Source organism: Pantherophis guttatus, chromosome 15, assembly GCF_059756535.1.
Source record: "Pantherophis guttatus breed Tessera chromosome 15, ASM5975653v1, whole genome shotgun sequence".
Taxonomy (NCBI): domain Eukaryota; kingdom Metazoa; phylum Chordata; class Lepidosauria; order Squamata; family Colubridae; genus Pantherophis; species Pantherophis guttatus.
The window spans coordinates 6,105,990-6,120,210 of NC_142077.1; the positions used below are offsets into that span (position 1 = coordinate 6,105,990).

The 14,221-nt window shown below is 49.2% G+C and overlaps 1 protein-coding gene across 2 annotated transcripts in view; it reads right to left on the reverse strand.

Annotated features, from left to right (window-relative positions):
• Positions 1-1,309: 1,309 nt before the first annotated feature.
• The window catches only part of SAMD11 (sterile alpha motif domain containing 11), a 109,510-nt gene continuing 96,598 nt past the window's right edge, over positions 1,310-14,221 (reverse strand). For both annotated transcript variants that reach the window (XM_087878893.1, XM_087878892.1), the window contains exons 11-13: positions 13,541-13,674; positions 7,670-7,780; positions 1,310-3,670 (exon numbers count right to left, since the gene is read on the reverse strand). In XM_087878893.1, coding sequence (XP_087735019.1) covers positions 3,425-3,670; positions 7,670-7,780; positions 13,541-13,674 — 491 coding nt within the window. In that variant the 3' untranslated portion in view covers positions 1,310-3,424. The remainder of the gene's footprint in view (positions 3,671-7,669; positions 7,781-13,540; positions 13,675-14,221) is intronic.

Below are 14,221 nucleotides of genomic sequence, written 5' to 3' on the forward strand. Positions count from 1 at the left end.
CCCACCCCTCCCCCCCATTTCCCCCACCCCTCCCATCTGTGGCCTCAAGGGGGGGACCAGGGAGGAATAGACCCTGGGTGCCCCCCCTCCCCCAGATCTGCTTGGATGTGCCCCCCTCCCCATCTTCCCAAGACTTTCCTCTTCTTCTCCCCCCCCCCCAAACTGCTGGAGGAGGTGGTAAACACTGGAAGGATGTTAAGAGACAGGCTGGGGGGGGGTCTCCTTGCCCAACACCCCACCTCTTCTCTTCCCAGCTCCCTTGGTGCCATGCTGGGCAGGGTGGCAAAGAGACAGCAGGGAAAGGAAGGTCCGAAAAGGAGGGAGAAATGGGCAGGGTCCTCACTGGCTTTTCAAGGGAGGCGTTTGCCCCTAGGCCTGCCAATGCCCCCCCCCACTGTAGGACCTCCCATTCCCTCCATTGCCGGTGCCCGCACGCATGGCACCAGAGGGAGCTGGGAAGAGGAGGGATGTTGGGCAAGGAGCTCCAGCTTCTAACATCCTTCCACTTCCCACCTCCATTTAGCCCCCCCAGAAGAAGAGGAAGGTGGTCTTGGGAAGATGGCAGGGGCCATCCCAACCTGGGAGTGGGGGGGGCATCCAGGGCCTGCCCCTCCCTACCTCAGTCACCCCCTTGAGGCCAAAGATGGAGGGAGGGAAATGCAGGAGCTGGGAAGATGGGGGCTGCAGCAGGCAGGCCAACTGTGGGGGGGGGGCTCTTTGGGGTTTTTTTTTTTTGGTTTTAATTTGATTTATATGCCGCCCTTCTCCGGAGACTCAGGGCGGCTTACAATGTGCTAAGCAATAGCCTTCATCCTTTTGTATATTTATACAAAGTCAGCTTATTGCCCCCACAAACCGGGTCCTCAATTTACCCACCTTAAAAAGGATGGAAGGCTGAGTCGACCTTGAGCCTTGGCGAGATTCGAACCTGCAGTAATTGCAGGCAGCTGTGTTAATAACAGGGTGCTTTAAACCACTGTACTACCAAGGCTCTTGCCTCAAGACCTGCCTTTGCCCCCCCATCTTCCCAGCACCTGTACCCTCCACGCCCCAACTTACCTGTTCTCGTCCCTCTCCATTGCCATCTGGTGAGGTTCCCACAACCACTAACATTTATTTCATTCTTAACCCCTTTGGTCCAAGATGGCTCATTAGGCCAGGATTTTCCTCTACTAAGCTGGGATATGTGTACCCATCACCCCACCAAGACTTTTTAAGGTGGTTTCTCCCCCCCCCCCCCACCACATACACAGACACACACACACCAGGAATGTGAAGTTCTGAAGGACACACCCCGACACCGTGCCCGTTTTTATAAACGGAGTGAACTCTTTTTTTGTTTTTATTGTCATTCCAACTGCTGGAAAAAGCCTTAAAAGTAGTGATGGGTAACTTTGAACAAGCAGCTAAGGTACCAAACTGAGCTATCTCGGGTTAGGTGTGGGGTTGCTGTTGAAAATGCCCCCCCCGGGGGGGAAGAGAGAGAGAAAGAGAGAAAAAAAAACACAAGACACAGGGGTGTCTTAAAAGTTTGGCCCCTGCATTCTTTCCCCACTCACCCCCAAACTGGACAAACACACACGGTTGAAAGCTGGCAAGGGAGGCCTGGGTGTGGATGGCAGGAAAAATGTGCAATTTCATAGCCTCACCCTGGTTGCCCTGCCTTTAAAAAAAAAAAAAAAAAACCAATGCATTCGTTGGGCACAAAAGCCAATTAAAATGGAGCATACCTCTGTATTATATGCACACACGCACACACACACACAGAGGAGAATATTTATAGCTCAGGGTGGAACTGTGGGGTCCTTGATGCTCTCCGAGCTTGGGGGTTTTCTTGCAAGAGTTTCATCACCCAGCTAGGTATCATCATCAGTGCACCGATCAGGGGTGAAATGTTCCCGGTTTGGACCGATCCGGTAGCAAAGGCGGTGGGTGGTTTGGAGAACCGGTAGCAAAAATCCCTGCCCCCCCACCCACCATGCCCAGCTAAGCCGCACGATCATCAGAGGCTTTTTAAAAAAAACTTTTAAAAGCATTTTTTCAACAATCTCGTCCGATGAAAAAATGCTTTGAAAAGTAAAAAAAAAAAAAAAAAGCCTCTGATGATCCCGCGTGGCTCAGCTGGGATCGTCAGAGGTTTTTCAAAGCATTTTTTTTCTGCAACCTCTTGGCGGAAGAGGTGGTTAAAAAAAAAAAAAGCTTTGAAAAGTCTCTGACGATTCCAGCTGAGTTGCCGGATCGGCAGAGAGGCTTTTCAAAGCATTCGAAAAAAATGCTTTGAAAAGTTAAAAAAAAAAAAAAAAAGTTGGTCACGCCCACCCAGTCACATTACCCACCACCACCACCAAGCCACGCCCATAGAACCGGTAGTAACAAATTTTACATTTCACCCCTGGCACCGATCATCACCTCTCTCACCGCACTGGATGACGTTACCTCACTGGGTCACGAGACGTCTGCCAAGAAAAACAAGCTCGGGGAGCACCAAGGGCCGCTCATACACACACACACACACACACACACATGCACACACAAAAGACAGACTTCCAGAACGGGAGCAATGGGGTACCCCCATTCCCCACCCCAAGCACAATATCCTTCCTGCTTTCTTTCTGTCTCCTTCCCAACGGTTCCCAGAAAGGTAACCCGCTGCTAAGCGGCAATAGAAACAGCACTTAAGACTTATATGCCGCTTCACGGTGCTTTTACGACCCCCTTTAAGCCGTTTTCAGAGTCGGCAGGGCATTGCCCTCAAAACAATCCGGGTCCTCGTTTTTTACCGACCTCGGAAAAGATGGGGAGTCTGAAAGAAGGCCAGGATGGAAACTACGCGAGCGAGCGGGCAAACCAACCAACTGATGGACATCGAAAGATAAGACACAGAAAATCCCCCAAAAAAAAGAAAAAGGAAGAAGACAGCCCACGCAGGACTGGGCTGTGCCGTACCATCCAAATCAAAAAAAAAAAAGAAGAAGAAACATGGAGTGGAGTTTGGACACTGGATCACTTTGTCTTGTCTTTGGTATTAATTCAAAAGCTGCTTAGCGATGCATAGACCTCCCCCTTCCAAAAACAGAAACGCTGTACCGGTTCCAGCCAGGGATGTGGGGTTTTTTTCCCGCCCACCCCCCCCTCTGCAAAAAAGGAAGAGGAGGGGGTTTCCTTGCTCCTCTGAACCCCCATCCGTGGCCGGTTTGCAGAGCCGAACGGTGCTTCCTTCTCCAAGTGTGACTTCTTTCCAATGTTTCTTTGGAGCACTTCCCCCACCCTCCCTAATCCAACCCTCCCACTCCATCACGCCGAGTGTTTATTTCCTCCCCCCCCCCAATTTGAATATTTTAGCAGATTTCCACGCGGCCTCTTGGGGTGGGGGTGGGGGAGCTTCCTTCTTCAGTGGGATGTCCGACGGCGGAGAATCCAGAGGTTACGAAGGGAGCTTGGGGGCATCGCCCAGAGCCGCCAAGAGAGAGGTCCCGTTTTCCTGCTTGGGGGAAACCCGGCTGGGGAGAAGCGGCCCTCCGTAAGGGGACGAGGCCACGCTGCCGGTGGAGGGTGGGCGAAGCTCGGCGGGAGGAAGGTTGCAATCGGCGGGTCGCAGGCCGGGCGGCTGCAGTGGGAAAGCCACCGGGAAGCTGGCCATATACAACACCCGGCCCACTCTCTTGGCTACCTGGAGAAAAAGCAGCAAGGAAAAGCAAATGAAGCACCTGGGAGGATTTGGGAAAGCGACACCCAAATCCGAGCTAATGGGTGCAAAGATTTCAAACATAAATTCCGAAAGTTCAACGTCGTCTACATCTTTCTTCCAGAGCACAGAGAAGTAACAGCCCTGGTACTAAGGGGAAGTCCACATGGCATTTACTACGGCCTTTAAAGTCGTAAAGTGGGACGCGGTGGCTCAGTGGCTAAGACGCTGAGCTTGTCGATCGAAAGGTCGGCAGTTCGGCGGTTCGAATCCCTAGTGCTGCCGCGTAACGGGGTGAGCTCCCGTGACTTGTCCCAGCTTCTGCCAACCTAGCAGTTCGAAAGCAGGTTAAAAAATGCAAGTAGAAAAATAGGGACCACCTTTGGTGGGAAGGAAACAGCGTTCCGTGCGCCTTTGGCGTTTAGTCATGCCGGTCACATGACCAGGGAGACGTCTTCCGACAGCGCTGGCTCTTCGGCTTTGAAACGGAGATGAGCACCGCCCCCTAGAGTCGGGAACGACTAGCACGTATGTGCCGGGGAACCTTTTAAATCTGGGATGTCAAATTCAAAGCCCGGGGGCTGGATCCAACCCGCGAGGTGCTTTGATTTGGTCCCGCGGAGCCGCCCAGGAAACAGTGAAGGACTGGCCTGCAGTGTCTCTGTCAGCGAAAATGGAGCTGGGGAGGGCTGCACACAGCCATCCCGAGCTCAGTTTTCACTGGCAGAGGGTTGCAGGAGGCTGTCGCAGCAGAAAACGGAGCTCGGGAACCCATTTTCTCTGGCAGATCGCTTGGGCCACCACAGGTGACCCTCCCAACTCAAGTGACGTCAAACTGGCTATGCCCATCCTGGCCGTGTCCACCCCGCCCCCCCCAGGTCAAACACAACCCTGATGCGGCCCTCAAGGAAATTGAAATGGTTGCAAACCACTGCACAGAGCAATAAACATTGTTTACCAATGCGGACTCCCCTTCCTCTCCGGCCCATCTCCCCCCACCCCGCCCTACACATTTGTTTTATTATGTTAAAACGATAAGGGCAGCTTTATTACTTTCCCCCCTCTTTACGAGGGATCTAATAAATAGGTTCTTTGGGCAATTGTTCCCTGTGGAACAATTGCGCCGGAAATAACACCGATTCATCGAAAGGAGGAGAACTTGGGACCCAGTGCAATCCTGTGAGATCTACAGGATCTAAAAACAGGCCGAGAAGGGAATCTGTCTGGGGTTTTTTTGGGGGGGGGGGAGAGGGACACACAAAGGGGCAGGGGAACGGGGACAATTTTGAAGCCAGAGAATTTAAAAAAGCAAAATAAAGAGGTCAAAAATAATTAGGAAGCCCTTTTGGGCATGCAGTGATTGGCTCAAAACAACTTCACAGCAACAACACACAAGGAGAAATTGGATTGCGGGGCACTGGGCAAAGGGCACAAGGCCTTGAAGATTTTGGGGAGGATGGGGCATCTTCAGAAATTCAGTCTTAAGACACAAAGGGAGGCCTTACAAGCTTTACACCCAAAGGGCTCTATATCACTTTGTCAGCAAACCCAGATCGGATCCATTCATTTCACAAAGCTGCGCTAGTTAAACCAGGATAGGCTAACTAAACCACGATGGACTAGACATCAGTGAGCTCAGCTTCCGATGGGACTGAAAGTTGTCAAACGGGCCATTTTTGGCCTCTGGAGGGGTAGGGAAGGCTGTTTTCGCCCTCCCCAGACGCCTAGAGAGGTCCTGGAGCCAGGTGAGAAAGAAAAACGGGCATACCTGGCCATTGCGTGCCAGGCGCAGGGTGAGCGGGGTGTGGATGGGTCGCATAGAACTATGCGTATGGGCACGCGCGTGTGTGACCCCCCATCGCCCCCCTTTCCTGGCACGCAATGGCAAAAAGGTTAGCCATCACTGCCCTAAGAGAAGCTGGAATCATACCTTAGCCTTCCTTCAAAGCTACATTTCCGCTTTCAGGGAATTTGGCTTTCCTTTGTTAAGAGCATCATTGCAAAATGTTAATTTCTCCCCCTTTTTCCAGACCAGCTAAAAACTTGGAAGCCAGATTTCCCAGGCTTAAGGCTCTTGCAAAGTTTGCAAACTCGGAGGAGAGATTCTGCCGTGAACTGGGTTAAAAGTCACCTCGACTGTTGCCCAAGGTTTTAAACAGCATTTTAAACTGGGCCCTGTTCTATTTATTTATTTTTTTAATGAACGCCTTGGCTGCTTCCTAAATTTGCATTCTGTTGGATTTTATTCGATATCGCTAAGTTTTATTAGACGCTGTGAAAAAGCTTGGGCTGTTGGGCAGCCTAAAAATAAAAGAATGAAAAACAAAAGAATATTAAACTAAAAGCATAAATATAAACAATTAAAAAAAAAACCAACCTAAACTTACTAGCTGTCGTGGCTTGAGATAGCGTGCCAACTCAACCGCTGTGGTTTATGAACCGCGGTTTATGGCTCAGCACATGGATTACAAACCAGTGTTTTTCAACCTTGGCAAAACTGTGCCCCAAGGTTGAAGAACACAGAATTAAACCGTGGTTTAAAGCCCAACTTGTAATAATTGTTTAAATTTAAATTGTGATATTTGTATTGTGTTTTACCTGGCTGTACACCGCCCCGAGTCCTTCGGGAGAGGGGCGGTATAGAAATAAAATAAAAGAAAGAAAGAAAGAAAGAAAGAAAGAAAGAGAGAGAGAGAGAGAGAGAGAGAGAGAGAGAAAGAAAGAAAGAAAGAAAGAAAGAAAGAGAGTACATCTAAAAGTTTGCATTTGGAAGAGATCCTCCCCAAAAGAATAACTGCTGATAAAGCAAGGTTTGCTGATAAACCAGCACTGCTGATAAACCAGCAACCGTGGTTTGCCTTTTTTCCAAACAGAAACAACTAGTCCAGGGGTTCTGCAACCTTAAGCACTCAAAGAGCCATTTGGACCCATTTCCCACAGAAAAGAAAACACCGGGAGCCACTGGGTGGGCGTGGCCAACTCAATGTTGCTCACTTCCACCAGTCACATGACCTCCCCAAGCCACGCCTACCCAGCTGGTCATTAGAACAGAGAACCAGTTGTTAAAAAACACCGGGAACCATAAAATCCTTTTGACATCTCTCTCTCTCCCCTCCCTCCCTCCCTCCCCCTCCCTCCCTCTCTGTATCTCTCTATGTCTCTCTCTCTCCCCCTCTCTCTGTATCTCTCTCTCCCCCACTCTGTATCGCTCTCTCTCTCTCCTGCTCTCTCTGTATCTTTCAATATCTCTCTATCTCTCCCCCTCTCTCTATCTCTCTGTCTCTGTCTCCCCCGCTCTCTCTGTATCTCTGTCTCTCTCTCTCCCCCGCTCTCTGTATCTCTCTATGTCTCTCTCTCCCCCGCTCTCTGTATCTATGTGTCTCTCTCTCCCCCGCTCTCTGTATCTCTCTGTCTCTCTCTCTCCCCCTCTCTGTATCTCTCTGTCTCTCTCTCCCCCGCTCTCTGTATCTATGTCTCTCTCTCCCCCGCTCTCTGTATCTATGTCTCTCTCTCTCCCCCGCTCTCTGTATCTCTCTCTCTCTCTCCCGCTCTCTCTCTATCTCTCTATGTCTCTCTCTCTCTCCCGCTCTCTCTATCTCTCTATGTCTCTCTCTCTCTCCCGCTCTCTATCTCTCTATGTCTCTCTCTCTCTCTCCCGCTCTCTCTCTATCTCTCTATGTCTCTCTCTCTCCCGCTCTCTCTGTATCTCTCTGTCTCTGCCCTGGCCGCTTCTCCATCCCCCGCCGTCACCCTTATCTTCTCAGGCCAGGCGGGGAATGACTGGGAGGGGAGGACGAGGGGTGGGGCCAGCCAGTGTGGGATCACCTGACAGGGAGCCACAGCAGAGGGTCCAAAGAGCCACATGCGGCTCCGGAGCCACAGCTTGCTGACCCCTGAAGTAGCCAATGGATGTACGTAGTATGATAGTTTGGCCGACTTTTTTCATAGGCTTCCGTTTTAATTTCATTTCGGACAGCTTCTTACCTGTGACCTTATTTTCAACGCAGGGCCTAGTTTTAAGCCCATGTGGTTGAGTAAATGCTCTTCCGTCAAGAGTGGTAGCGTCTCGCCGTCGATGGCCTGTTCCCGGAAGACCTGCCGAGAAACAAGACAAGGCTGCAATTTTGCTAGAAATGGACAAAGGCAATTTTTTTCCCCCTTCCCAAACACAGCATTGTTCTAATCTATACACTCCAGAGGAGTTGCAATGGTGAGATGGAATTGCATATCAATCTGTGTTAAATCACTTAAAGATGGGTGGGCTTCGACTCCCAGAATTCCCCAGCCAGCAGGTTTTTTCTTTTCTGTGGGAAACCGGTCCAAATGACTCTTTTGAGTGCTTAAGGTTGCGGACCTCTGTCCTGGGGACTTCCTTCTTTCCCACAGACTCACAGAGAATTTGGGGGGGGGACACAGGATGACGAGTCAGCTGTCTTGAATGCAGAAACTCTTCCCCCCCCACCGCCTCGCTTCTTCCCAGCGCAAAAACCCTCCATCGCAATTTTATTTTGCATTTCCCCAGCCGACGAGGAGGGACAGACCTCCCCAGCAGCTGCGGTTTCCGGGTGCTGAAACATTAAAAGCAGACGTTTCTCCCGGTTCGGATTTCCCGCGAAGGCCTGGGCTTCCCTTGCACCCTTTAAAAATATAAATCCCAAATAAGAAAATGCAGCGCTTGATAGGGGTGGGGGGGTGGGGGCTTTACAAAAAAAAAAAGAGGGAGACTTAAATCCTTTTAAACTTGCTCTGCAACGTGCATGCTGCCATCGCACAACGCAGGTTCGATGGATGCTTAATGGCAGAAATGAAATCCAGCAGGATCTGACAGGTTCTGGAGAACCGGTAGCGGAAATTTTGAGGAGTTCGGAGAACCGGCAAATACCACCTCTGGCTGGCTCCAGAGTGGGGTGGGAATGGGGATTTTGCAGTATCCTTCCCCTGGAGTGGGGTGGGAATGAGGATTTTGCAGTTATCCTTCCCCTGGAGTGGGGTGGGAATGGAGATTTTGCAATATCCATCCCCCATGAGTGGAGAGAGAATGGGGATTTTGCAACATCCTTCCCCTAGAGTGGGGAAGGAGTGGGGATTTTGCAATATCCTTCACCCATGAGTGGGGTGGGAATGGGGATTTTTGCAATATTCTTTCCCCAGGAGTGGGGAGAGAATGGGGATTTGCAGTATCCTTCACCCATGAGTGGGGAGGGAATGGGGGTTTTGCAATATCCTTCCACTAGAGTGGGGAGGGAATGGGGATTTTGCAATATCCTTCCACTAGAGTGGGGAAGGAATGGGGATTTTGCAATATCCTTCCCCTGCCACGCCCACAAAGCCACACCAAGCCCACAAAGCCACGCCCACAGAACCGGTAATAAAAAAAAATGGATTTCACCACTGCTTAATGAGCCAGGATTGGCGGCTTTTCTCCCTCCGAAAGGACATGGCTTTTATTCCCCCATGCCCCAGAGATCTGGGGACCCAGCTGGGGGACCACAGCAAGGAGGCAGGTTCTCTCCCACACCTAACAACCCTCAATTTGCACAGCCTGCAATTTTTCCACGAGCAAAAAACACTCTGTTGAAATGGCGAATTCTCTGCGTTAACTTTTGCTGAATGCCAGGCAGTGGTAGTATTCAGTTGGTACGGACCGGTTCGTGAAAACCGGTAGGGGTGACCTGCGGGTTCGGACGAACCGCCCATATGCCCCGTCGCTATGCCATCTTATTTAGCCACATTTTCAAGCCGTGCGCTATTTTTTTGAACCCTGAAATAAGTGCTTGGCCTTATTTTCGGGGGGGTCTTATTATTTTGGGGCGCGTGGAGCAAGACGGGGATCCTCTTGCCGTCTTACCTGATTTCCAGCTCTTTTCTCCCTAACCCTAACCAGAGGAAATGGTGGAGACCGGCTGCGTATGCTTTTAAATATTTTTGGGGAAGGGCTTATTTTCAGGGAGGGCTTATTTTTTGGGGGTGGGGGAATTTTGGCGCATGAGCTCAAAAGCCCGACTGGGCTTATTATCAGGGGATGACTTATTTTCGGGGAAACACAATAGCTGGGGCTTGGATTAGAAGACCTCCAAGGTCTTAACACTTTGGAAAACAGAAAAAGCGGCCAATAAAACTGCTGGTAGAGGATTGAATTCCCATTTCAGCTGGGGAGCCTTTTTGAGAGAGAGAAAGAGAGAGAGAGAGAGAGAGAGGGAGAGAGAGAGAGAGAGAGAGAGAAGGATGGAAGGAAGGGAAGGGAAGGGAAGGGAAGGAAGGAGAAGGGGAAGGGGAAGGGAAGGGAAGGGAAGGGAAGGGAAGGAAGGAGAAGGGGAAGGGAAGGGAAGGGAAGGGAGGGAAGGAAGGAAGGAAGGAAGGAAGGAAGGAAGGAAGGAAGGAAGGAAGGAAGGGAAGGGAAGGGAAGGGAAGGGAGGGAAGGAAGGAAGGAAGGAAGGAAAGGAAGGAAGGGAAGGGAAAGGAAGGGAAGGGAAGGGAAGGGAAGGGAAGGGAAGGAAGGAAGGAAGGAAGGAAGGAAGGAAGGAAGGAAGGAAGGAAGGAAGGAAGGGAAGGGAAGGGAGGGAAGGGAAGGGAAGGGAAAGGGAGGGAAAGGAAGAAAAGAGGAAGGAAAGGAAAGGAAAGGAAGAAAAGAGGAAGGAAAGGAAAGGAAGAAAAGAGGAAGGGAAGGGAGGAAGGAAGGGAAGGGAAGGGAGGAAGGAAGGAAAGGGAAGAGAAGGAAGGAAGGGAGAGAGAGAGAGAGAGAGAGAAAGAAAGAAAGAGAGAGAGAGAGAGAAAGAAGGAAGGAAGGAAGGAAAGAAAGAAAGAAAGAAAGAAAGAAAGAAAGAAAGAAAGAAAGAAAGAAAGAAAGAAAGAAAGAAAGAAAGAAAGAAAGAAAGAAAGAAAGAAAGAAAGAAAGAAAGAAAGAAAAGGGAAGAGAAATAAATCTCTCTTCTGATCCTTGGCCTTATGCCCCTTCGACGACGGAAGAATCCAGATGTTTCCAGACTCCGTTCCCCTCCGCAGCTGGAGTTCTCCAAAGGGCATTTGTAAGCCACAATGTGCTAACTCGGAAGCCAAGTTTAACAAGCCCTTTATGTTCCAGCTGGCAGGCTCCCTTTTCCCACCCACTCACCCCGGGGAGTGATGGATGGGTTTTGGTGGCCCATCCTGCCCCTCCCTTGTCTGCTCCGTCTCTCTGGGGGAGATGGGGGGGGGCGGATTGGATTTTCATCAGCGCTGCTTTCCTGCAATTATTAGGCAAGCGAAGCCAACATGGGGGTCGATTCTCGCTCTGCATCTGGAAATATTATTTTTCCATATATATTTTTTTTAAAAAAATTAATTTCTGCCAAGCTCTAGAACCAAATCAGGAAACTTCGTCTTACTTAAAAGCCTATAGATGAACCGTTTTAGGGGAGGTGGCTTCAGGGTAAAACTCCACCCCCCCTCTCGCCGTTGCCCCCCCCGCCTTTTAAATTTATTTTTAATTTGTTTGTTTTTTTATCTATATCTCTTTTCATGTGGTTGCACAGCTTTTTATCTTTTTTTGTTGACTCTGCAAACCGCTTAGAGAGGGGCTGTAAAACACCGTGAAGTGGTATATAAATCTAAGTGCTATTGCTATCTTAAACTCCCCCCAAGCGTCCTAGATGAAGTGGGCAGGGTATAATTTGGATAAATAAAATACGATGCTCAAGAGAGTGTCTTTTTAAGGGAGTAACCAGGTTTCTAGCCCCTGTGATTAAAAATTGGATAAATAAAATAAGAGGTTCAAGAGAGTGTCTTTTTAAGGGAGTAACCAAGTTTCTAGCCCCTGTGATTAAAAATTGGATAAATAAAATAAGATGCTCAGGAAAATGTCTTTTTAAGAGAGTAAGCAAGTTTCTAGCCCCTGTGATTAAAAATTGGATAAATAAGAGATTCAAGAGAGTCTCTTTTTAAGGGAGTAACCAAGTTTATAGCCCCTGTGATTAAAAATTGGATAAATAAGAGATTCAAAAGAGTCTCTTTTTAAGGGAGTAACCAAGTTTATAGCCCCTGTGATTAAAAATTGGATAAATAAGAGGCTCAGGAAAATGTCTTTTTAAGAGAGTAACCAAGTTTCTAGCCCCTGTGATTTAAAAATTGGATAAATAAAATAAGAGGTTCGAGAGTGCCTTTTTAAGGGAGTAACCAAGTTTCTAGCCCCTGCGATTAAAAAGTGAGTGCAACGCCCGACAATACCTCAGAAGCTTTGGATTCATGTGTCTGAAATGAGATAGGGACCCCTGCCTGAGCAAGGGGTTGGACTAGAAGACCTCCAAGTTCCCTTCCAGCTCTGTTATTTTGATTGGTTGATTGACTGGATCCGATTTCAAAGTGCTCCAAGAGACATTCTGGATCCCAGCAAAAGGCTTAGAGTGCAATTCACACAGCTAACGACAATGGCTAGTGTGGTAAGGATGTGGTGGCCATCCAGAAACTGGTCAACGGGGGGTCAAGAGACCCCGATTCCTACCATAAAACTTACTAGGCAATTCTCTCTCTAGTCCTCAACTTACAACCATTCGTTCAGTGACCAAAGTTACAACAGCACTGAAAAAAGTGACTTACGACCATTTTTCACACTTATGACCGTTGCGACATCCCCCGCGGTCACGGGATCAAAACTCAGATGCTTGGCAACTGCCTCATATTTACGACGGTTGCAGTGTCCCTGAGCCATGCGATCCGCTTTTACGACCTCCTGACAAGCAAAGCCAATTGGGGGAGCCAGATTCACTTAACAACTTGGCAAGGAAAGTCATAAACTGGGACAAAACTCACTTAACTGTCTCCCTTAGCAATGGAAATCTGGGGTTCAATTTTGGTCATTAGCCGAGGACTACCTGTATGGATTAAATAGAGACCCCTGTATGTACAAGGCTTGGACTCGGAAAAACAGACTAAACATGCAGCCATAAACAAACAAGACTTCGGGAGTTTTGTCTTCTGAAACTGGTCCCCTGTTGTACATTGTACACATGCAAGAGGGAGTGTTGTGTTGAATGTGTTGCCCATTCTGCAATATTAGGGAACCCAGTGGCAACGTACAACTGTATTCAGCACAACCAGAGAGGCAGATCATAAAACTTAACAACTTGGCAAGAAAAGTCATTTAACTGAGGCAAAGCTGACTTAACAACTGTCTCGCTTAGCAATGGAAATTTGGGGGTTCGATTTTGGTCGTGCGTCGAGGACAACCTGTATGGATCAAATGGAGACCCCTGTATGTACATGGCCTGGACTTGGAAAAACAGGCTAAACATGCAGCCATTAAATAAACAACTTTGGGAGTTTTGACTCCTGAAACTGGCCCTCTGTTGTACCTCTGTTGTCTCGCCAAGTTGTTAAGTTGTTAAGTTTTGTGAGCTGCCTCTCTGGTTGTGCTGAATACAGTCGGATATGTTGCCACTGGGTTCCTTAATATTGCAGTTGTGTTGCGTTTGTTGCAGTTTCTGCAATATTAGGGAACCCGGTGGCAACCTACCTGACTGTATTCAGCACAACCAGAGAGGCAGCTCACAAAACGTAACAACTTAACACTTAACAACTTGGCGAGAAAGGTCGTAAACTGAGTCACTTAGCAGTCTCGCTTAGCTTTGGAAATTTGGGGTTCAATTGTGGTTGTTAAGTCGAGGACTACCGTACCTGTATGGATCAAATGGAGACCCCTGTATGTACAATGCTTGGACTCGGAAAAACAGGCTAAACATGCAGCCATAAACAAACAAAACGTCCGGAAGTTTTGACTCCTGAAATTGGCCCTCTGTTGTACATGGTATTCATGCAAGGGGGAGTGTTGTGTTGAGTTTGTTGCCGTTTCTGCAATTATTAGGGAACCCGGTGGCAACCTACCTGACTGTACTCAGCGCAACCGGAGAGGCAGCTCACAAAACTGCAAACGTCATCTACGCTCCATTTGCTGACGTCTTGCAACGCGGCGGTGGCTGGGCTCTCTTCCCCATCCAGAAAGAGACCTCCCATCGTGCCTGGAAGGAGCAAAAAAAAAAAGGGGGGGGAGGTTTATTTTTTGCAGAGATGGGAAAACAGGGGTGAGCGGAGGCGAGAAGGAAAAGAGGAAACATAAATCACCAAAGCTTTCCTCTCTTTTTCCCCCAACCCCCCCCTACCCCCGCCTCCCCAGCGGACAGCCTGCTCTCCGTTCCTGCATTTCCCTCCAGCCACGCATCCATCTTTAATGAACTGTCAATTAAAATACCAGGCAGGGTCAATTTGGAGGCGAACTCCTCCAGGGGGGTTTCCTAGCCGGGGTTGGGGGTGGGGGTGGGGAAGGCAGGAGGAAAACCTTCGAGGAAGGGGGAGGGTCAAAGGCCCTAATGATTTCAGCATGTTCGAATGTTTTTCAGGCGGAAGGAGGGGGCAGTTCCGAGGACGAATCCCACCACGGCTGTTAAGAAGTAGCAGAAAGGTCTCCCCACTAGCGAGGGGCAAATGGGAGGGGGGTGGGCAGCCAGGTTGCTGAGACTGTGACGAGAGCGAGGCAGCCCTGCAGGAAAAAATTATGGAGTAGATGAG